Raw genomic sequence first — 23,339 nt, 5'->3', positions numbered from 1 at the left:
AGTCGAAGAAGCATCAGCCAATGTCACCCCGCATAAATCGAGGAGAGGGACTATCCACGGAAGACGTCGCATCAAAAAAAAGAAAAGGTCTGATTTGTATGCTAATTTTCCTTATCGAATCTAGAAAAGAAGACCGGGATACACTCATCCACTCTGACAATAAAAGAAGTAAGCAAGCATCACACAATGTCATTTGCTGACCCTCTGAATACTGCCTCTTCCTCCGAAACCATTCTGAGAGTGGCATTATATTGTATCCAACGAAATCAAGCAACAAAACAACAACTGCCATCTGTGTGCTTTCAGCATGGACGTGTTGAGGGGGAAGAATTAGATCTTTGAACTGAATGGCGTTGGAAAGAATGATGGGTCCTGGAGTACCACCTGCAAAGTGGAAACAAATTGAATAACATCAGCCTGTTTCGCACTGTAAAAGAAAGTCAACGGCATACAGGCAATCATCAGATTCCCCGCAGCTCGACTCCAGACCATGCCTGATGCTTCAAGCCCTTTTGATCGTAGTTCCCATGCAGAATGGTGCTAGCGGATCGGGACCGTGCTGTGTTCGATTCGCGATCGTCTGCCTCATTCCTGTACATGCATGCCACACGCTCAGGAGAACCAATCTGTCTCATCCGTAGGCAACCGGTCAACTTTCGAAATCCGACCAGTAGGAAGTACAGCCAATGCAGATAACTCCCTTCTCTGCTTCGAATAACAACCATAGAGGTCTACTCTGAGAAATTTGCAGAAGCCCGGTTCGCCAGTCGGACGATTGACGAACCTTTGCCTTCCCATCAAGGAACCCACAGTTTGCCTCGACCACGATTGTTACCACGAGAAGGTCCTCGGGATGCTCCGCGACGACCACGAGATGCGCCAGCCAGGCCACGAGCGGCCCCAGCTTGAGTGCTCAAGTCGACAGTAGGCTGTTGCTTGGTAGCGGGGCCTAAGGAACGACTGAAAGAATCGGGATCGATGGGCTGCGTGGGGATCTCTATGGTACTCTCCACAGGGGCTGCGACCACTTTGGAAGCAGTAGTTTTACGGTTGCTGGTGGCGCGAGAACCTCCACCTCTCGACGCACCTTTTCCACGGCCGCGAGGCACGAATACCAATTCATCCTCGTCACTTTCGTCCTCGTACGAGAGCAGCGATTTCGGTTCAGACACTAGGGTCTTTTCGACGTACTTGCAACGGTTCTTGTACTCTCGTTCTTCGTACTGGATCGAAGTTCGCAGTTGATGGATGTTCTTGACGGCAATACCGAACTTCTGAGCCCACAATCCCGTTACCCGATCATTTGTGACCAGAATGCAAGTCTTCGCTGCATTAGTGGCGTCGGGGCCACTGTGCAAACGCCATAGAATGGCACTGAGAAGAGGTCGAAGCACCACGGGAACTGCAGGAACCACGGATCCCGAGGCAGTGCGCCGATGTCCAGTCTCTTTCTTCGATGTGGCCGCATTTTGTACTCCACCGTTTGCAACCGTGCGCGGATTGGGATCTTCGGGGCTTGTGCGCGAACTTCTCGACGAAGGGGGTGAGGCCGGATTACTGTGCGTGCCCGCGGAGGGAATCGACGCGGCGTCTGACTCAGTCTTGAAGTTGAGCTTGTTGAGAAGCATCTGCGACAGATCATCCGGGGCCGCGCCATTTTTCTTGTGGCTGCTCTTCATCTTTTCGACTGGCCTCTCCAGCGGTGACTGCTCCTCCGCGGTATCTCCGTTAATCGCCTCGGGTTCCTCCTCAAACTCCGGCAGGAAGAACTTCTCCGCCTCTTCCCAATTTTCGTACTGCTCCATCGGACCTTGGAGAACGACGCTATCGGCAGGAATATTGTCCTTTCCGGAAGTGACTCGATCGAGAAAGCGGACAGCCTCACGGGAGTTGATGGCGATCTGGGATCCGGCTCTTTTCAACGCATGCAAGCGTTCAAGGGCTGGAAAGCAGCAGAAAACCTAATGAGCGAGCGGGACGGAGGACGGCGTCTCGGAAAGCAATTTTACTTACTGTAAAGAGGGACGATGAGGGTAATGGCGCCGCTGGTGGTCCATCTCTTGATTTCGCTGATGTTGGTGGTTAGGGCCGTTTCGTCCACGGCACAATGAAAGACCTTGCGTCCGGCCGACATGGCTCTCAATGAGTGAAGGGCGACCGGGCGCTTTGATAGGAAGAATGAACAATCAAGGCAGGACAGGGCAGTCCTACACTAGACAGCTAGCTTTGACGACCGCGACTAGGCCGCAGTGTGATGTTAGCGGGATGCTAGAACTCACGAAGGAGGTCTGGGTAGTTAGACGGAGGCGGAGGACTTTGGGAATGTGGGGGCATGGATTGCAATGGGTGCATGTAGCAGAGCCAGGCAACAAGGACAGACAAGATGTATGCAGGTTATACTTACAAGAGAACACTATTTCACAAGTATAACTCATCAGCAGCATCTTGTGTTCCGTTCCTGGATAATAATGAATGTGAACAGTAGTCCGCCCGAGAGAGGGAGTGTAACTGCATCCAACAGCGGCGGATCAACTCGAAGCCGCGGAGAATTAATCGATCAGAGCCTTTGACTAAGCACTACTAAGACTCTTAAGAGGGTGATCCAGAAGGAGGAAACTGCCATCCTTCCCCAACACTTTATGCCAACAATATCAAATGAAATAGGACTAATGCAGATTGTTATTCCCTGTATTACATTCTATCGCACAGCAGTGAAGCTCTAAGTCATTTCATGTATGCTAGCGCTGTAACGCAAGCCTGATATGTATTCAAGGCAAGAGAATGGAAGCCCTGTCATACACATCCTTAGAAATCGTATCATGGCCACAATAGAAAAGGGTTCTCTCAGGTCGCCTTCTTGATTAGACCCTCCGAGTCTTTGACCCGCTGTGCCCACTCCCTAATCGCGAAGAGTCAGCATCTGAACTCATAGCCGCAAGGCGAAGAAAAGAGAAAGCTACTTACGTCCAGCTCCCGTCGTAAACCCTCCGAAGACTGGGATCTCCATACTCTGCCACATTCAAAGCGGTTTCGATGATACTGGCCGTCACGCCGGTCCCGCATGTGCTGATGATGGATTTGGTATCATCGACCTCATGTTTTCCAAAGACCTTGCGCAGCTCTTCAGGAGAAAGATAGGTCTTTGCTTCAGGGTCAAGAAGTTCCTGAAATGGCAAGCTCTTGGAGCCAGGGATATGTCCCGAAGACAACCCCGGGCGCGGTTCGGGATCAGTACCCGCCCAGCGCCCGTAAGATCGAGCATCCAGGATCTCGACCTCCTTCGCTCCTTCTTTTCGGTGTTCCTTGGCGATTTCCTTCAACTCCAGGTACGGAATCACCAGCTTAGAGTCGAACTGCGGGAGTGGGTAGCTGGTCTTTTCCACAGGCGCTGGCTCCCCAGTCTCTGTCGGATAGCCATCACGAACCCACAACCTGTAGTTGTTGAGGACATGAACCCTGGGATGCCCAAATACTCGTAAGGTCCAGCCAACACGAGGGGCGCTGAAGATGCCGAGCTCTTCCGTATCGTAAACCACAACCTCATCGTCGCGCCGAATGCCAAGCTGGCTCATCGCCTCGGCAAACGTCTCCACGGTAGGAAGCATATGCGGGTAGGGAGATTCGGGGTCTTTGATGGCGTCCAGATCGAAGAATCGCGCCTGAGGAATGTGATGCTTTCTGAAAACATCAATGCCTGTGCGGCCCTCGGGGTCATTGGGCATAAACCAGGCGGCACATAGAGGGATTACACGCGGAGAAGTGGAGATCTTTGTGGTCGGATTCTTCTTCAAAGCTTCATGGAGTTCCCTGGGGGACACGAGGTAAGAAGAGAATGAGATCTGGCGACTCTGGGTCTGTTGCCGTAGCTGCTGAGAGATAGACATGGTAGGGCGCATCAGGCGAGTCGGTGAGGGAATGCTACGAAGAGTCGCAAACGCCATGCTCGCGACGAGTTTCTCACGGGAACTGATTGATGAGACTATTCACATACCGAATGGCGAATATCGTGGTCAGATTGGGTCAGTAAACCTCGACAATCTGGGTAAAGGGAAGTGTACGGATAGTGGGGGAAACATGGTCTTTTCCATCGTTATCTAGGCTATCGAGTCCTGTGCGGAGTCAGCCCATTGCTTCCCCACCATGTGAAAGAGGTAAACAACTCCGCGCTTATCGTCGCAACTCCGCTAACATACTTGCAAGCTGCCTCATCTTCTAACCAAGTTGAAACACAACCTTCGTACAACAAAGAAGACACACCAGGATGAAAGTTACTATCAAAGAATGGAATGCGGTCGCTACCTGGCGCTGGGATATGCCCGAGGATGACGTCTGTGGTATATGCCGCGTTCAATTTGATGGAACATGTCCAACCTGCAAATTTCCGGGAGACGACTGTTCACTTTGTGAGTTCGCTTCCTACTCGACTTTGGCGATGGGATGAAATGTTGACCTGTAACTCTACCTCCTTCAGTGCTCGGAAAATGCGGCCACTCTTTCCATATGGTGTGATTGTGGATCTTCTTGTCCTCATTCTATGAAGCTGCTAACTGGATCACTCCCCTTAACAGCATTGCCTTATGACTTGGATTCAACAAGAGTCTTCAAAAGGACTGTGTCCAATGTGCAGACAAAGTATTTACGCTCTTGCTCCTGTTCTTGATCTAACGCTAATGAGATGGCCAGAGTTTGAGTGGAAGCAAAATGATGAGTGACAATGATGATATTGTTGGCCTCTAAGCCTTCTGATTTTGTGGCAATCGGGTGTTAGGAGTTCTGATGTACATGATACCCTTTTTTTTATTTCCTTCGTCTCTTTCCTCATGAAAGCAAAAGCTGCTCTACCTTACTCATTTGATGATTTTCCAAGAGTGTGCTTTGCAAGTCACCTGACTTTATCGATAAGAAGTCGACAACCCCAGCCATGTGATGATATCAGTTGAGCCATTCCGTAGCTTGGGACAGATCCTCGTTGATCACGCCAAATCAAACCATCTCAATATCATCCCGAAGCCAACGATGTAGCCGCGCTGCTGGAGATGTCTGTACCAACACAAATCACATCCTCCCCTCAATACTCATCCTCTCCTCAGCACGCCTCCCGAGGATTCTCCGGTCCAAAAACACTATCACGACCACAGAGCTTTGATCGTCCTCCTACCGCGCAACGAGTCAGCCACCATCCGGAGCAACAGACCACATACGATGTAGCTGGCGAAACCTCATCTTTACATCCCGGAGATGACGACCGTCATGAGACAAGTTCCGCTTCGCAGCCTTCATTTCAACCCTTCTTCACGCTCATAGAGGATGCCAACACCTCCGAATATTACCACCCAACAGTCCACTACATCTTCTCCGACGATGACACAGACATTGTAACGGAAGCAGCTCTACGCGCCCTAGAAAGCGAGCAAGACAGCTCTCCTGATCCCTCAAAAAGCAAGGCAAAGTCAGCGAACAATCAACCCACGATGCATCAGCAGGAAGCAGCGGGAAACGAAACTGCCCGCCCGGAGGACGATGAACCCCCCAGTCCAAAGAAGGAACCCCTCCTGCCCCCTCCGACTCCCGGCGTTCGCGACAACTACATCATCCTCGACATGGAGCTCGCGAATCCTGATGATGCGAAACACCCGAGCTCAGATCCGGCTCGCGGTGCCAGCACGGCCGGTATGACGACCATATCCACCTCGCCTGCTGCTCAGGGAACACTCCTGCACCAGCAGTCCCCGCCTCCACTACATGGACTCCCCTCGTCCCAGCATCAATTCAATGTTATATCCGCACATAGCCTGACACCAGCATGGCAAGTGCTCAGCACGCAAGTCATACCAGCACCGACATTCGACAATAATGCTACCGGCGAGCAACCTTCAAATGGTGGCTTAATGCTCAAGATCCACGGTACGCCTGGTCTGCCTGTGACTATGTTTGGAAAGGACAGAGACAAGGAGAGAGGAAGTCAACGACTGGAAGATATGATGGAGCAGTTTGGGAAACGCCTGGGCGAGCTCAGGCAGGTTATCGAGGCTGGACAACAGGTTCAGTCTACTCAAGATGCCCTGTTTGAAGGAGAAGAAGTGCTAGGGAATGTAGATGCCAACGCTGTTTTGGATTCAAGCACTCGTGAACAGATGGATGGCCATAGCAATACCAAGAATGCAACAGGCGACGACAGCAATATCTGAAGGATGTCGCCCAACCATCTAATACAATAAAGAGACAGTGTGATGGCTTCGTATATCAGCTTCGACTGCTAGATGCGTTTATTCTGTCGTTGTGATCGACCTACTCTGCTACAAATGCCTTAAATGTGTATTTAGTATGGTCAAGTCCCGGATATGTAAAAGTTACGTCGCACCTAGAATAATTTTTCGCTTGTAATCGAAGCAACACCAATTCAAGTAAATCCATTCACTGAGGTCACAACCTGGAAAAGCTGGTAAGGCTCCCAAGGACCAGGAACTGCGCCCTTCTCTGGAAGAAACTTGACCATCTCCACCGAACCGGAACTGGCGGCGTAGTGTAATGGAGTGCCAAGCCCACTTCTTTTGTTCATGAGATATTCTGGAGATCCCTCGTCAAGCAACTTGTTGAGGTGTAAGCTGTTATATTCGGGGTCTTGATGGTAAATGAATTCTAGCACCTCGCGATTGTCGTTTCTGGTTCGCATCGCCGCGTAATGTAAGAGCTGCCCATGCTGGGCTTGACCCCCGCTTTCAAAAAGGATCTTGATCGCATCAAACGGTCCGTCCCGAACTGGGTAGGGTTCCCTATGTTCTCGTGTTGGGGTTTTGCACGAGATATGACGATTCTGGCGGCTTAAATAAAAGCAGCGGCACTCATATTAGGCAATCAGACTGGACTTCCGTCGCAGAAAGACAGTTCACTTATATACACTACCCTATACTTATTTACCCTAACCATAATCTGGCCTGCTTAGTGAGCAAAAAGTAGCGCCACTTTGGACTGAATCTGGAAATGCAAAGTTGGGAGGTTTTCGCAGAAACGCAGAAATGCTGTTCAGTAGATAGTCTAAGAAACCAATGAAGACAAAAACAGAGACAAAGCATGGGTAGCCAAAGTTCTGCACACAAACAAACAAATATTCAGCAGATACCGAAAAGCAGAAATCACTCCTCCCTAATCCGAAACGCCGTCACAACTCATGCAATCAGGGGTATCAGAGCATAAGAATGATGAGGTAACAGCTATTTGCACAGGCAGTTCATACTCCAAGAATCAGTCAGAGGGGTGGCTTCTGAGCCTTCGTCCGCGCGAAGTTCCGGGCAGAGGAACATTTTCTCTGCCTTCCATCATGCCGGCCATTTTTTTTGTCAGCATCTTCTGAGGAAGCTTGGTATCAGTTACACCAAAGCTGGAGCAGTGTCTTTTGGCGGGCGGATTGTCAGCTTCCTCTATCTCTGCCGGGTTGCCGGTGGACAGAGATACTCGAGCGTTTGCTGCTACGGAAGGTTTGGATTGAGTGGCCGTTGAATCATCAGTGTCACACGCTAGATGTTTTGCGACGACGTTTGCATCGACTTCCCTAAGACCAGTGTTGGAAGGAGTCGCAGTGGTGGATGGAGGTTGCTGGGCTTCTACCTCGTCCTCAACATCGTGGTAGACGAAGCCTTTTAATGGAGTTTCCCGCGGAGAATTGTCCGGAGAAGAAGCAGTAGCGGTCGGCTCCTCAGCGTTGCCAAATGGCAGGACCTCAAGTTCCTTGGAGGTTCTCATCCTTTTGACTAAAGCATCATGCGCCTCAGTTCGAGGCAGGGTTGTTGGGTACTCATAACGTCTCTTTTGAGGTGTGACGCCGGTTGGAATATACTCTTCAAGCGGGCGTTTTCGAATGTTAGTACAAAGATCCGACAAGGGTTTCTGTACTTCTTCGAACAGAGGCAGCGTCAATTCTTGAAGGCTGTCCTTTTGTTGATTCGCATCCTCCTGCAAACCAGTTATTCGGTCACGAGAACCGGCTAGGTGTTCTTCAAATGCTGCGTAGGATTGTTGGGCATTGGACGCCATGCTCCGTAAGCTAGCCATGTGGGCGTCGCAGTAATGGCCATTTTGTGTTCGTGCCTTCGCGACGAAATCATCCAGTGCACCCATCTGTCTACTCATATCCTTCATCTGGGCATCCACGATCCGGACGGTTTCCTCGTGAACTGACTCGGTTACTTTCTGGATGGATGCGTTGCGTTGATCAAATGCCTGCGAGATCAGTATTGGCACATCACTAGTTAAGCGGTTGGTTTCTTACCTCCCAATCACTCTGCATCTTGGTCTTGACCTCATCACGAGACGCAATGACATCTTTGGCAAATTGTTCCGACTTGAATACCCATTCATCGACCTGTCGATCATAATGCGCCGTTGCTTGTTCCAAGGAGTCACCCGAAGACATGATGTCAGTCCGCAAACATTCAACTCTGCCCTTCAAACGACCGAAATGTCGCTGGCGAGATTCTTCAATCAATGATTTGATTTGTGACATGAGGTTATCCCGTTCTGCTTCGGCGTGGGTATTTTCCTCTTCCAGGGTTTGGGCTAAATGCGCCGAGGCTCTGCGATTCGCCTCCACAGCCTGCTGATTAGCCTCCTGCAGTTGTAGGCGAAGCTGATTGATCTCAGCTTTTTGGGTATTGACGTGGGCTACCATGTCCTCAAACATGGACTTCAAATCTTTCCCGAGAGTGCTGTAAGATGCGTGGAGCTATATTGGTTAGCACATGGCACTTGGTCGCAACACGAGAATCCAGCTCACCTGGGCATGAAACTCTGAGAATTCGCCAATAACCTCCTTCGAGATACGGGCTGCTGCCGCCGACAGACCATTCAAACCCTCTCCGACCTTGCCCTTGACTTCCTCGCGTAGAACCTTAATCTCCTCGAGGACGTTGTTCATCTGATCATGAGAATCAGAAGTCTGAGCCTGTGCCTCTCGTAGCGCTTTGTCGAAAGAGAGATTGAAATTGCGAAGTTCCGATTCAGTTGACTGGAATTGGGTCAATTCGTCCTCGACGAAAGTATTGATCTTCGTGGCGATGTGCTCAACGAGCTTCGAGTGTCGGTCTAAGAATGTCCCAACCCTACTGTCGATCGTGCTTGTCACATCAGCAACTTCGTCAACAGAAGTCTCCCATGTCTCCCGATTTGTTGCCTCGAGGTCTGCTTTCCGTTGTAGCTTCGCATGCAACCCTTCCACATCACCAACTGTTTTGTCCAACGTCGATACCAAATCCGACCCAATATCGTGCAGCTGGGCTTCCGTATCCTGATGAGCTTTGCGTAACATTTCTTCCTCTTCGAGAGTGGCTCTTGTATCCTTCAAAACAATTTCGGTTTTCTCGAGAATATCATTGGTCTCATTCAAGGCAGAACGAGTATTTTCGTGATCCTTCTTGAGGTTGTTAAAGTTGCTGGTTAAAGTGAATAGCTCTTGAACCTTGTTCCGTAGGCTAGACTCCATGGACTCGATCTTGGCTCTTTGTTCCTCATTGACAATTCTTCGGGATTCGCTCTCCATCGTCATCTGCTCATAGGCATCGGGTGTCATGTAAACACCATTCCTATGTCTTGTGGCGATAAGTTCCCCTTTGAGCTTCTCAATTTCTAGTGTGAACTCTCGAAGAAGAGTCTTTTTCGCCATGTAGTTTATCTGAGGTTTATTGCGGATGTTCTTGGCCCGGAATGCGTAGTCCAGCGTGGATATGGTCTCTTCAAGATTGCTGCGAGAGGGAGAGATTGTGGCAATTATGCAGGTTTTTGTTCGCCCACCGAGGGAGTCTTGCAATAACCGCGTGAGTTTCGATTCTCTGCTTGCAGTTAGCTTCCTCTTCTCCAAAGCGGCATTGAAAAATTGTTGCGTACCTGTATGGGATGTGCGGGCTTTTATCCACCAGCGCATTGATCACCCGACCAAGAGTGAGCAGGCTTTTGTTGATCAAACCAGCCTCCGTAGCTCGCTTGTTCTCAGCGCCGCTGCGCTGGATATTTTCACTACCAGCAAGGTCGACCAAGTTGAGCTTTCCAGAACTGATGTAGTCATCCCCGTTCTCAGTCGTCCGTTTGGTGTAGACCGTAATTGTAAAGATCGTGTGGCTTCGAGAGCTTAGGTCGTTGCATTTGGTCGCAGCGACTTGGCGCTTATGACTGCCATGCTGAAGTAATTTAATACCAGCAGATGCCGAGTCAATCCACGTTTCTTCCATCCCTTGTACAAGTGTACTGCTGCTGGTGCCCTTTTTCTCATTCTCGAATATCTTCAACTTTGGGTTTTCCTCGGCTGAAAGCAAGTCGCGCAGCTCTTCGTTGTAAAGCTCAATGAAAGAACATTTTACCGTGCTTTCCGTATCCTCGAGCTTGTGGAACAACGAGTACAAAACGCGTGGTATAATCCCGGCATTGTCGGACAGTATCCCAAGAGTGTCTGTCATATCACCTGACATGGTGTATGTTTTGCCCGTTCCTGTCTGCCCGTATGCGAAGACAGTACAGTTGTAACCCGCGAGCATCTGATTCCATTAGCTGGTCAACTTCTTGCAATTTTTAAGTGATCTGTAGTAAGTAGCTGACCTCATTCACAATTGGAAGAACAACATCCTCATATACAGTGACCTGATCAGCCGCAGCCGAGAAGACCTTGTCGAAAGTGTAGGCTTTATTCGAAACTGCATTTGGGCCCATTGACAGTTCCACTGTCTTTCCCTTGGCTCCCTCGGTCGACACTACCACGCCGCTGTTTTCTTTGATCTCGCGATCGTTGCGTCCACGGCATCGTACAACCACGTGAATACTTGTGTCCTCATTAATCTCGCGCTCGTAATCTCTCTGGTTCCTTATCGCAGTGATGCTGGCCGGGTCGCTCGGTGACTTCAGACGAGACGCGCTCGGGGCGGAAGCTTTTCCCGGAATCGCGGAGGATGTTCTTCTCTCAGTCGCTGATGAGCCCAGGCGCCGTGTTGCTTGTCGCGTAGCCGTCCTCCTGGTGGGCAGGCCGGAGGCAGGCCGTTGGGGGCCGGCCATGGTGAAAGGGTCAACGAGCAAATTTCCCCGATAATTCAAAACAAGAAAAAAAAATGGCTATAGGAGATGAGTATGCTAACAATCTAGCAAGAAAAATTTGTTCCTGTTGGTTGCTGGATGTCGGGAAATTGTCTGTCTCTATAGAGATCAAAGTAATCAGGCCAACGTTTGTTGTGGCTCGACGGAGACTGGAAAAGGAAAATGTAAACAAACCCGGATGTTGCGCACGTGCCACTTTATGGTCTAAGCTCTAGGGGGTCATCCTCCCCTCTCACATGATCTGATGTGATCATCGCCTATCCATCTGCATACATATCTGCAATCATTACTCTCCATATCGTCTCCTGTTATTTGAATCCCATCAGAACTGACGCATCAAGTATTATCTAGTGATTTTGCCTTACGTTGTCTATCTGCGGAAAGACACTCTTTACATGAACAAAGCGGCTCCCCGCCACTCACATGTTTACCTCATGATGAGAATTGGTCGCAGATCACCATGACCGCCCTGAGAGCCCCCACGCAGGCCCAGATATCTCCTGGGAAGGGACTGGGCTTCATCAGCATGTCTCCCTCTGTTACTCTCTTTCTCTATAGAGCTAATCTTGAATAGCGCTTGGTGCTTCCCTCCACAATGTTTTAACTCGTGTGAAGTCACATCCACACATCTACCCCGCAGTCGATCTTGCATATTCCTCCTCCGATCCCCTGCGGAAGCCAGTTATTCTACAGCTACCTTCAAATGGCCTTCGCCTGCGGTTTGATGGGCCTGATCAAAGGCTACGGTTGATTGAGGTGCTGGACTTTTCGAAAATTACTTTGGTTTACAAAAATCAAGAAGTAATGAAGGGCGTGAAGCCGCAAGAACAAGCCGTTTCACAACAAGGTCCTAGTTTTCGTCATATCTACAATCGCCTCTTCGGGCCCTCATACCCGGGCGAATATACACCTCCAAATGATGGTCATTCGCCATATGGGACATATGTGCTCTCGTATCCAGGGGTTGCGTTCTCGTTCCCTCTACAGAATTCTGCCTGGTCAGAGCAGTGTGACTTTGTAGCACTCCTTTCTTCATCAGCAGCTTTGCCGGCGACATCCATGGCTATATTCCAGGGCGCCTCATGGCCCGAGGCTCGGAATAAGTTATTCTCGCAGCAGCCGCAATATCCTCGGTCTCCAGCACTAGTTGGCAGGAACCGTGATATCGTCTCAGATGAGGTTGAAGAGTTCATCATCTTCGGCGCCGGCAAAATGGAGGTAGTCCGCAGATCTAGTCCTCCTACTTGTATCACACTTTCAGAAACAACTCCACAGGATCTCATTGCTGAGTTTGGACCACCTGATGCTATCTATCGGAAGAATGACCGGAGAATATCCATTCACCGGGCAGCCGGTAATAATAGTGCAGCAGATACGCTGCACATGAGCCCTCCCCCGGGTAGGGGGATCGATGTCACTGACACGGATCAATCTTCGAGCAACAGCGTCACTGATGACTCAGATGAGGAGATTTCCCCCGTCAGTAATATCGACCCTTCGTCGCTCCCTACTGAATGCTTCCTTAACTATTTTCATCACGGTTTTGATGCCTTTATCTCGTATCCCACTGCCGTCGGTCCTGCGTTTCCGGGATCTGATTTGTCCGATACATCACCTCCACCACCTTCTTCCCAACTTGTCGTCACTAAGATTATACTGCACGGGAATATTCCAGGCTCATATCCCTTTAACCGTCATCGACGTAGTCGTTGGACGATCAGTCTCGATCCGTCAGGTGATGTCGTGACATCCGAAACCCCGTACGACAGGATTTCTGAGAGGTTGAGGGAGGTCTGGAAAGGATCCTATGCAAGCGCTGCGGAGGAGCGAGCTCTACAACGGCCCATGGTGTTGAATCGTGGTTGGGGAGACAGTCCTGAGAGTAGTGTCGAGTTCCTCGGCGGTTGGGAGGAAACTACTGCCAGAGGACACAGAAACGGCCATGATGGTCACGATGGGGGCTTGGGTAATACAGAATTATTCGGCTTTCCAGGGCTACTATTCGAAGTGATGAAGAATGGGGCTGTGAGCTGCTTGACCATATATTGACTGCTGCTTGGGATGGTATAGATTGGAGTCTGGAGTTCGGTTATCAAGTTCGGCCATCACTTTATGAATCACGACATTGCCGATTAGATGATACCTTAATTATTTTCTCAATGGGATTGCACATTATAACAGAATTGATGGGTTTATCCAAAAAAATCGTCAACTTGGTGACTTTGCAAAAGGTCGACATAGTAAGGTATATCAGCTTGGGAGTTCTACCTAGGCATGAAGCTCTGCTTTTTTTCTCCGATTGGCCGCAAATCCGTCGAGGATCTGTACCCACAATTATTTCTCATTCAACTCCGCTCATCACTCCTTCAAATCCTCCACGCGATCAACTTCACTTCGAGGCGGGATATGCTTTAGCGGTAGTATGCCGGAATTGCCGCGGTCGCTCACTCGGTCCTGGTCGTCGACGCTGAAACTCCCCAAGTCAACATTCCCCGCACGCGTGACGCCGGCCGACCAGACAAAATACCTGCAGCGATGCACCGATGAGCTCTACGCCTGGCAGCGCCGTGAAAGGCCCGCCGACCGACCATTTGTATTGCATGATGGACCCCCCTACGCAAATGGCCACCTTCACGTTGGACATGCTCTCAACAAGATATTGAAGGATATAATCTGCCGAGTGCAGCTGGCTAAAGGGAAGCGCGTTCGGTATGTGCCCGGATGGGATTGCCATGGACTACCCATCGAGCTCAAGGCGCTTGAGCTTCAGAAAGAGCTTGGAAGTAACGGGGGATCCATCGGTGCCGCTGCTATTCGCAAAGCTGCACGTAAGCTGGCGGGGCGGACAGTCAAAGAACAGATGAAAGGCTTTCGAAGCTTTGGCGTGATGGCCGACTGGGAGGGCCATTGGAAAACTATGGACAAGGAATTCGAGAAAAGACAACTTGGTGTTTTTCGTGAGATGGTGGATAAGGGATTGATCTATAGAAGGTTTAAACCTGTCTACTGGTCACCGTCTACCGGAACAGCGCTTGCGGAAGCCGAGTTGGAATACAAAGACGACCATGTTTCCACCGCTGCCCTGGTTAAATTCCCTCTCGTCTCAGTCCCACCACAATTGGCTCTAGACCCTCTGGTACAGCTCAAGGATCTCAGTGCCGTCATTTGGACTACGACGCCTTGGACGCTTCCCGCCAACGCTGTGATCGCTGTTCACGAATCCTTGGATTATACGATCGTTCAGTCGGATACTCACGGTCAGCTTCTTGTCGCTCAATCGCGGCTTGAGTACCTGGAACATATGCTGAAGGAGGATCTGTCTATTATCATTCCATCTATTCGTGGCTCAGAGCTAGCAGAGCAGACAAAGTATCGACCGATTTTCAAGTCAATTGATGCGGAACCTCAGCCGATCATAGCTGCGGATTTTGTCACTGCCGACTCTGGTTCAGGGCTTGTGCATTGTGCCCCTGGTCATGGTATGGATGACTACGAAGCTTGTGTTCCTCGTGGCATTCCTGCGTTTGCCCCCGTTGACGATCATGGTAAATTCACCGACAAGGCCATGCCCAGTGACCCAGCAAGACTGAGTGGAAAAAGTGTCCTTGGAGAAGGGAATGCTGCGGTGCTCGAGTACGTTGAGTCGCAAGGCTACCTGCTGGCACAACATCAGTATGAGCATAAGTATCCTTACGATTGGAGATCGAAGCTTCCGATCATCATCCGAGCAACTGAACAATGGTTTGCGGATGTGGCCGACATCCGTCACAGCGCAGTAAAAGCTTTGGAAGATGTAAGGTTTGTGCCTAGTTCTGGAAAGCAACGTCTGGAGAACTTTGTCAAGAATCGTAGCGAATGGTGCATTTCACGCCAACGTGCCTGGGGTGTCCCAATTCCCGCCCTCTATAATCGGGCCACAGGCGATGCTGTGCTCACGCGGGACAGCGTCTCGCACATCATGTCTGTCATCGAGGAACGAGGCATAGATGCATGGTGGACTGACGATATGAATGACCCTGCGTGGATTCCGCCGACACTGCGAGAAGATTCCGGATCCGGTTACAGGCGCGGCACTGATACCATGGATGTGTGGTTCGATAGCGGTACAAGTTGGACAGAGCTCGATACCGTTCCTCGCGATGGATACCCTGCGGATGTTTACCTAGAAGGCACCGACCAGCACCGCGGCTGGTTCCAGTCCGGGCTTCTCACATATATTTCCCATCAGCTTGCCTCAGGGCAGACTGCTACGCCTCGAGCACCATTCAAGAATCTCATCACTCATGGATTTACTCTCGACGAAGAAGGACGCAAGATGAGTAAGTCAATAGGAAATGTGATTCACCCCCAGTCGATCATGGACGGAACTCTTTTGCCCCCTCTCAAGCCGAGGAAAGGCAAAGGGAAGAAGCAACAAGAAGTCAAAGAGCCAGTGTATGATGCTTTGGGACCCGATGCGCTTCGAATGTGGGCTGCAAGCAGCGACTATACACGGGACGTCGTGATAGGTAAACAAGTGCTTCAGACCGTCAACACCAGCTTGCACAAATTTCGCGTGACCTTCAAGCTTCTTCTGGGTGCTCTGTCAGATTTCCGGCCACAGGACCAACTTCCATACAACCAGTTACAGCAAGTGGACCGCATGGCGCTTATGCATCTGTCCGAGATGGTCCTCATTTGTCAAAAAGCATGCGAGAATTTCGAGTTCTACAAGGCTGTGAACGCAATGAACCGGTGGGCCAACCTTGAATTTTCAGCCTTCTACATGGAGGCCATCAAGGACCGTCTCTATACCTATGGAGAAAACAGCACCAGCAGACGCGCCGCTCAGACGACCTTGTTCCACATCTATAACTACCTTCAGGAAATACTGGCTCCCATCACGCCCTTGCTTGTGGAAGAGACCTGGGAACATACCCCAGAAGCCATCAAATTGCAATGCGAGCACCCCTTGAAGCGTGTAGCCTCGACGCCTCCTCCCGACTGGCTGAACCAGTCTCTGGAGGCCGATTATCAGGATATCGTAGGGGTCAGTTCGGTCATCAAGGCTTTGCAAGAGCAAGCGAGAGGCAAGAAGCAACTGGGCTCTTCACTTCAATCCTTTGTCCATATCATATTACCTGAGGGCAGTTCGACCGGATTCGCCCTACGACGCAATCTGTCCGAGCTCAATGATCTGTTCGTTGTCTCTTCGGTTACCCTCGGGGCGCACAGAGAGCCTGTCCCGGCTGCCATTCTTGACGCAGAGTGGCAGTACAGCGATGCGTATGAACTTCCCAGTGGAGGAAAGGGAACTGTTTACGTCTACACGCCACAGGCGGATAAGTGTCCTCGTTGCTGGCGTTATGTTGTCCCAGAACCTCAGGCTAGCGATGGCGCACTGTGCAATCGTTGCGAGGAGGTTGTGCGAGACCGCGATGCGTCGACTCCTGGCGAGAGTGTTACTAATGGCACTGCCTAAGGTCTCTACTACCCCTTACGTTGATTGAGTGTATGACTAGTTCCTTATTCGTCTATTCAGCTCTTAACCGAGCCTAGCTATGTACTATAGTTTCCAGAGCTTGATTATGTACAATAACCCCTCTATTCTAGTTCCAAATTTAGTATTGCAACGGATGCGGATCCCACGTCACGCCAGGGATTGAAATGATACCTAGCCTATCTAAACGGGAGCTTCATGTTCTTAGTACAGCAGGCAAGGGTGTCCTTGAGAGGAGACTAGGCAGCAGTGGCATGATGCTGCCAACTTCGCTGTGGCAAAGACATTAGGTAGTCGTAGCTCAGGTGACCAGAACCCCTCATATCCGTCCGCATCTCAATCCAACATCCAGCTACTGCATCCGCTCTAGAACATTGGCGATTATAGGTACCAAGGTCCTTACATGCGTTGTGACTTCTGAATATTATTGGTGGTGAAATGCTTTGCTCTTCCCAGTTTTGATGACGACACCGTCGAGGTCAGCATGACGACTGCCCCTCGTAACACCCGCAAATCAGTTCCCCCAGACTACGAATCCGGGCAACATGACGACAATCATGCCACGGAGGGCCACGAAAGCTCCTCTTTTAAATTGATGATTAGCGGGGAGTGAATCTCGTTTTGATGTGTCGATCATCGAACTTGGTTATCCAGTGCCAGATCAGATCGGATATTGAGCATCCTCCTTCGAGCTATAAAGATTGGAACTGCCATAATTCTTGACGCTGAAGAATACAATTGGGGGCAATACCACGAATCTACACTATTCAAGATGTTCGACTCGATGATGTCTCATACGAAGCAACCGTTGCCCTTGCCTACTACGACCTCGTCAGTAGGTCCAGTGCCTACTGTCATTCCCGGGGATACTCCTATCTTCCAGGAACTTGGAATGACTGGCAAGCGGACATTATGGTATGCATCTATTCGACGGATTTCGTCAAAATCTTCGGGCTAATGAGCTCAGGGTGGTTACGGTTCTCATGGGAATCTCGTCACTGGTCTTCTACACGCTTAGTGCTCGGGTGCCGTTGGTATGTACTGAACTGTCGTAATCATGGATTGAAACTCACGCATCGCAGTCCAAGCGCGTCTTCCACACATTGGTCTCCCTCATGACCACCGTCTCATTCATCGTCTATCTCGCCCTCGCAACGGGAAGCGGCATGGCCTGGAAACACGACTCTCTCAAGCACGTCCACAAGCATGTCCCGGATACCACGCAGGAACACTTCCGCCAGGTATTGTGGCTACGCTACCTAAACTGGTTCCTGACCGAGCCACTCTCCCTCATCAACCTGGCGTTGGTATCGGGCCTTCCTGGAGCGCATCTGCTCGTCGCCATTGCGGCCGATTATGTTATGCTGGGCTCCGGACTGCTTGGCACCTACGCGGGCCACACTTCGCGCAGATGGGTCTGGTTCACCATCAGCGCCCTGGGGTACCTGACTATGGTTTACCATATTGCAATCAATGGAGGCAAGGCGGCGAATAACAAGGATGCACAGACCAGACGGTTCTTTGCGTCTTTGTCTGGTGTGACTCTGATTGTCAAAGTGCTGTACCCAGTGTATGTTACCACTCTCTTGGAACCATGTGATAGTGAGTAACTGACGTATTTAGTGCTCTCGCGGCCGGTGTCCTGGCTTTGAAGATGAATGTTGATACCGAGACCGTTGTCTTCGCCATCTATGACATCTTCACTCAGGGCTTGCTTGGGTACTGGTTGATCATCGCACACGATAGCGCTCAGGGAATGTAAGTACATGTCTCGCACGACGCTCATGCATGACGATATCAAACTAATTCTTCTCAGCTCTCTCTACGTTGACGGATTCTGGTCCAGTGGCGTCGGAAACGAAGGAGCCATTCGAATCAGTGAGGAAGATGGAGCGTAAAGCCTAAATGCTTGCTTCGTCAATCAAATGAACCATGGGTTCAGCAGAAGTTGCACAAAGTGCAAGTAATTACCACGAAGGCTTCTCTAGTGAGAGCAAGAAACGCGGACTGGGATTGTGAGAACATGCATCAGTGGCCTGTTTTCCTTGAGGGATTGGTATTTTGTGTCCGAATGTATCCACGATTAGTCGGTGCAACTGTCAGCTTTGATGATCGGTAATGATAAAGAATGTATAATACGTTTTGATAGGTTGAACAAAATAGGGTTCTTCAATTTCTCATGTGGAGTACTTGCTGCTCGGCTACAGAGCTCCAATGGCAAAGCTGCTAGGTCTTCCTCTCGGTTTATTCAATTATTTACAGCATCTTGGGATAACACAGATTCAGACTGCAGCCACGAGAAAGGTAGAGGATACCGTTTCGTTAATGGTGAGCCTTTCTTCCCTGATGCCTCTCTTCATCTGCGTCTTGCTTCTTGACGGAGTGCTTCTTCCGGAACGGGTTACGCAGAGGAAGCTGCTTAAAGCTCTCAGAACCACGGAACGGCATCTCCCCGACTTTCTTCCCGCCCTTTAGCTCGATCACCTTCAGCTCCCTGAGCGGGTCGATCCTGCGAGCGGGCACCGGCTCCATTGAGACATCGCGCGGGTAATGGATCACCACCTTCCTCATCGGCCAGGAGAGGTAGAAGCCGGCATCGACGCAATAGTCCTTGAAGTGTATGCATTTGAGATGCTTAGGGTCGAACCAGTGGATAAATGGGTCAGCATCGACGACGAAGCCGGTCAGAGTCAGGGTCTTGATGGAGAGGCGGTTCAGCGTACGGCCCATGACCATGGCGCGGACTTTGGCTTTCTCGATGGCGGTTTTGTCGAGGTACTCGCCGGCTCCGACTTTTGGATCGAGGGTTCCATCGCCTGCGTGGCCGCTGTTGAGCTTCTTAGTCTGTGTCCTGCTTTAGTGCTCTGGGATCGAGGGGTGGCTTACTAGTAAACAGGCTCGCTGTAATGTGAAGTGTCGAGCGTCCAGCCGCCTTTGATGTAGGGCCATCTCTTACTAGACCTGCGACGGATTCGAGGCTCCAGTGCCATTCCCAGCTCGAGCTCCTCGAGTTCGGTGTTGAGCCAGGCGGCCTGCCAGATGTACTTCTGGTAGGACTGCATCATCCCCGTGATCTTCAGCACGCGCAGGTTGCGAAACTGGCAAAGCGGCGCCATTTCCTCGATGTCGAGCACGTTCTCCTCGACGTCCTGAGCCTCTTTGACGGGCCAGAAGACGTCGATTCCTAATGCGGCCAGGTCCTTCGGTAGGCAGTTCCAGGTTGCTCCGCCGCGGAAATACATGAGAGGCCTTGCAGGTGTTCCTGGCTCCTGGGGTGTGGGGGTAGCCAGGACGGACTCGATCTTCTCGTTTCTCCTGCTACTTGCCATGTTGAAGGGAGTGCGAAGGAAGCGGCGGCGGCGGGTTTCTGACGAAATACTCGGGGCTCGGGTCGGTGAACGAGATTGAGAGCGTGAGCGTTTGCTGAAGAGACGGCTTTGAGAGAGGGAACTTAGGGCGTTGGAGGAGAACGAATTCAGACTCAGCGCATCGCTCATGCTAAAGCGACGGCGCTGCTTCTTTCCGACCTCTACTTCCTTCGCCACGTCCTCGATATGCGGGAGTTTTGCTGGAGTCAGGTTGAAAGGAAACTTCAAGTGTAAAGTCGAACCGCGATCTAGATTATTATGTTGACAATGTATGAGCATTCATTGCTGGAGTGAAGGTTGCGGTATGTTGTTGGCAGGTTCAGACAGGAAGGAGGAGCTTACTTGCTTCGATGCTGTCGTTGATGGGCTGGTTGAACCGCTCTGCGTCTCTCCAGAAAGCTTCTCCGAGGAGAGTTGTTTTCCAGTGCGAAGGGAAGTCTTCGATTCTGTTTGTTTCCATCCCAGCAGTGAGATGTTGTGCTCATTCAGACTTGGTCTTGAGGGCTAACCCAAGATCAAGATGAGTTTGGGGATGGAAAGCGATCAGATAGGTGGCATACATTCAAGCAAGGTTGGAACATTGATTGTTGTACTGACAACTTTGAGAAGAAGGATAGAAACAAAAACGGGCTTATGACCTTGGTCAGTATTCCTGTGAGGTGCGCGCTATGGCTGGCAGTGAATATCATTTCTGTCGTACTCTCATTAGGGGAAGTGTCAAGGCCATCGAAGACCCTTCTGCCATGCCCAAATCATAAATCATTTCATCATTACCGGTAGGCTTTCACAAAATTGATCATAGTATCTGATTGTAGATAGTCTCTCTTGTTCAAGTAGAGCAAAATGCGCTATGAAACAAACTATACAAAGCCTTGTCCGTTGTTGTCTTTCAAGCGTCTCAAATTTCAGCTCAAGGGCTCACCTCATTGACTATCGCTAGTCCTTTCTCCTCTGAAACCGCAGTGGGACATCCTCTCTCATCGATAGCGTCAACACTGAGACACTCTCTTGCAGCACTCTTTCAGCATCCTTACGAGCTTCTGGGCTGTCATCTGCAAGTTCGACCTTATAATCACGGAAAAGGACTGACAACACGACAACAAATTCGACCTGGGAAAATTTCTTCCCCAGACAAGCCCGGAATCCATCGCTGAAAGGGATGAATGCTCCCCTTACCGGTTTGTGAATAATAGGATACTCTAGACCAGGTGCAGCAAGTCCTGGTGTCAACGCATTCTTCGCTAGAAAGCTGTTCTGGTTTCTTGCATCCCATCTTTGAGGATAGAACACTGCAGCATCTGGACCCCAGTATTCTTCTAAATAATGGAGGCAATTTGCGTTCAGGTTGACATTGGCTCGCGACGGTAAAAGGTATTGCTTGCCTTGATAGTTGAGGGGACTTGGGGTTTCAGACGTGCTTTTAGGGACCGTCACTACCGGGGGGTAAAGGCGAAGGACCTCAAGCTGTATACGGGTTAGAATAGTGTGCAAAATGACTAGCTTGGGACTAACCATCACGCATAACGGCGCAATCAGCTTAGGGAACATGCGATGATAATCCCAGTAAGCAACGTCTTCAGGCTCGCCGTGAGTTGCCTCGAGGATGTTTTCGTATAGCCAGTCTTGGACATCCTGGTGCAATGCCAAGAGCAGCAGAGTAAATCTCAAAGAGGTTGCCGTGGTTTCGTGTCCCGCAATGGTGAAAATGTACATATTCCCAATGATTTCCAAATCGGTCAAGCCAGTGCCTTTCGAACTCCCACTTGCTCCCTCCTTGATTCTGGACAACAACAGTCCCTGGATCAAGTTTTGACTGCTGTCAGCTGTCTTCTCCGCTTTACCAGTGCTGATCAATTCTCGCAAATAAGCCTCTAAGTCCCTATGAGCTTCAAAGTCCGACTTGAGCCATGGAATCAATGCTCTAGGGATCCATCTCGGCATGGAAGTCGCCAAAACTACTGTCATGATTCTTAGGTTCATGTACGCCACGGCAGACCGGAAGGTGAAGCTGAATCCCTCCGGGGGCTTTACCGTATCTTTGAACATGTCATTAGGGTCGTTAGTCGACTCCTGTGGTAATGGCTTGAAGGGAAGTTTCATCCCGAAGCCGGCACCAGAGAGGACATTCAGACTGAAATTTAGAAGGTCTCCTCTCGTACTCGCTACCACGAAACCCTGCAGCTTCCCTGATGTGCCTGATGTCTGCCAGTGATCGAGCATCTCTGTCACCTGACGGATAGACTCTTGCCAGACAAGTGCATTATTCTTCTCGTTGAAGGTGGGTGCTGCGTGACGCCTGTGATGCGCCCAAGCTTGGTCTTCACACTATTCCGAGTCAGCCAGTAAGTTAAAGTCTCAAAGATATTAGTCCAAGAATGCAGCTCCTACTGTGACTAGATTTGGTCCGTACAGATTGAGCATTGCTGTTTGCATCGTTAGCCCCTGTGCAAGAACCAATAACACAGGTGATTGGTGGCCGGAAGGCAGAGCTTACTATATTGCCAGACTGGCTTGGGGAAGCTTTGCCGTGCGTTGCATATCTGTGTGACGAGGGAAGCATCTGCAATATGGCAGACTATATTCTCCGGGGTGACAACGAGATACATTTTCCCAAGCTTTTTTGCTCGTCGATCTTTGACAGTCCATCGATAATCATAGGTATCGTCATTTATGATATCGGCTAGCCAGCCAGGGAGCCAGTAGTTGATGATATGTGGGAGCCATCTAATACTGAGCAGTATTTTCACCTGCAAACTATTCCCGGAGAAAGGCAACACAGTATATGGAAGACCTGTGCGCTGAGCCAGACGGAGATTCTTGAATAGACGACGAAAGTAGTCAAAAGCATACAGGCCTGCGAGGCCCAGTATTACTAAAGACAAGATCATGCTAGCTAGAGCAGACCCTCTGCAGCTGAAGAATAGACAGTGCCATACAGCTTGCTCGTCTCATGTACCAAATGGATAGTGAGAGGTCTCGCTGAACAATTTATAAAGAAATAGAGGAGATCAGAGCTCAAGCGCCCCGCTCGAGGTCATCATATGGGAGATGCAGGGCTATCACAACAGTCACACATTCAGCATATCATTGGACAGATCGGAATGCGAGCTGCTGGTCGATAGCAGACTGCGCATAAAGTTCCACGAGTCATGAAGATATGAAGCGATTATTATTATCCTAGATCCTCGAGAAGTGAAAGGATTTCAGCATTGTTTCTGCGGCCATGAAAAGGCGATCTGCAAGCTCTGAGCATAGGCATTCGTCACTGAGAGGTCTGGCAGACTGAAGTATCTTCGCTCACAGGGGCATTCGTCTGGATGTGAAATACTCAGTGCCATTTTCAAATCAGAGGCATGCTATTAAGGCACAGTGCTACCGCGATAGTCGACTTCCTCGAGGCTTGTTTGTCAGTCGAGGTTGTT

The 23,339-nt window shown here is 50.2% G+C and overlaps 9 protein-coding genes across 9 annotated transcripts; 4 read left to right on the top strand and 5 right to left on the bottom strand.

Annotated features, from left to right (window-relative positions):
• Positions 1-797: 797 nt before the first annotated feature.
• Positions 798-2,134, bottom strand: CDV56_105984 (uncharacterized protein; the record flags this gene model as incomplete). The annotated part of the gene is made up of 2 exons (XM_026759603.1): positions 798-1,942; positions 2,014-2,134. 2 exons carry the CDS (start codon positions 2,132-2,134, stop codon positions 798-800), a joined length of 1,266 nt encoding a protein of 421 aa, XP_026613724.1.
• Positions 2,135-2,844: 710 nt separating this feature from the next.
• Positions 2,845-3,941, bottom strand: CDV56_105856 (sulfurtransferase; the record flags this gene model as incomplete). The annotated part of the gene is made up of 2 exons (XM_026759475.1): positions 2,845-2,899; positions 2,965-3,941. The coding sequence occupies 2 exons, from the start codon at positions 3,939-3,941 to the stop codon at positions 2,845-2,847; spliced, it is 1,032 nt and encodes a 343-aa protein (XP_026613723.1).
• Positions 3,942-5,036: 1,095 nt separating this feature from the next.
• Positions 5,037-6,188, top strand: CDV56_105699 (uncharacterized protein; the record flags this gene model as incomplete). The annotated part of the gene is made up of 1 exon (XM_026759318.1): positions 5,037-6,188. The coding sequence occupies one exon, from the start codon at positions 5,037-5,039 to the stop codon at positions 6,186-6,188; it is 1,152 nt and encodes a 383-aa protein (XP_026613722.1).
• A 1,054-nt stretch (positions 6,189-7,242) lies between these two features.
• Positions 7,243-11,031, bottom strand: CDV56_105327 (putative kinesin family protein (BimC); the record flags this gene model as incomplete). The annotated part of the gene is made up of 5 exons (XM_026758946.1): positions 7,243-8,217; positions 8,267-8,719; positions 8,771-9,821; positions 9,877-10,520; positions 10,582-11,031. The coding sequence occupies 5 exons, from the start codon at positions 11,029-11,031 to the stop codon at positions 7,243-7,245; spliced, it is 3,573 nt and encodes a 1,190-aa protein (XP_026613721.1).
• Positions 11,032-11,874: 843 nt separating this feature from the next.
• On the top strand, positions 11,875-13,119 carry CDV56_105158 (UPF0183 domain protein; the record flags this gene model as incomplete). The annotated part of the gene is made up of 1 exon (XM_026758777.1): positions 11,875-13,119. The coding sequence occupies one exon, from the start codon at positions 11,875-11,877 to the stop codon at positions 13,117-13,119; it is 1,245 nt and encodes a 414-aa protein (XP_026613720.1).
• A 373-nt stretch (positions 13,120-13,492) lies between these two features.
• On the top strand, positions 13,493-16,531 carry CDV56_104893 (isoleucine--tRNA ligase ISM1; the record flags this gene model as incomplete). The annotated part of the gene is made up of 1 exon (XM_026758512.1): positions 13,493-16,531. One exon carries the CDS (start codon positions 13,493-13,495, stop codon positions 16,529-16,531), a length of 3,039 nt encoding a protein of 1,012 aa, XP_026613719.1.
• Positions 16,532-17,321: 790 nt separating this feature from the next.
• On the top strand, positions 17,322-18,447 carry CDV56_104724 (opsin family protein; the record flags this gene model as incomplete). The annotated part of the gene is made up of 5 exons (XM_026758343.1): positions 17,322-17,464; positions 17,517-17,583; positions 17,632-18,119; positions 18,173-18,307; positions 18,366-18,447. The coding sequence occupies 5 exons, from the start codon at positions 17,322-17,324 to the stop codon at positions 18,445-18,447; spliced, it is 915 nt and encodes a 304-aa protein (XP_026613718.1).
• A 424-nt stretch (positions 18,448-18,871) lies between these two features.
• Positions 18,872-20,377, bottom strand: CDV56_104570 (uncharacterized protein; the record flags this gene model as incomplete). The annotated part of the gene is made up of 3 exons (XM_026758189.1): positions 18,872-19,376; positions 19,436-20,165; positions 20,260-20,377. The coding sequence occupies 3 exons, from the start codon at positions 20,375-20,377 to the stop codon at positions 18,872-18,874; spliced, it is 1,353 nt and encodes a 450-aa protein (XP_026613717.1).
• A 476-nt stretch (positions 20,378-20,853) lies between these two features.
• On the bottom strand, positions 20,854-22,523 carry CDV56_104367 (cytochrome P450; the record flags this gene model as incomplete). The annotated part of the gene is made up of 4 exons (XM_026757986.1): positions 20,854-21,381; positions 21,430-22,242; positions 22,306-22,340; positions 22,412-22,523. 4 exons carry the CDS (start codon positions 22,521-22,523, stop codon positions 20,854-20,856), a joined length of 1,488 nt encoding a protein of 495 aa, XP_026613716.1.
• Positions 22,524-23,339: the final 816 nt, after the last annotated feature.

Source organism: Aspergillus thermomutatus (genome assembly GCF_002237265.1).
Source record: "Aspergillus thermomutatus strain HMR AF 39 chromosome Unknown NODE_118, whole genome shotgun sequence".
NCBI classification, from domain to species: domain Eukaryota; kingdom Fungi; phylum Ascomycota; class Eurotiomycetes; order Eurotiales; family Aspergillaceae; genus Aspergillus; species Aspergillus thermomutatus.
Note: the sequence above shows the minus strand (reverse complement) of the source record. Positions and strands in the feature narration are given on the sequence as shown.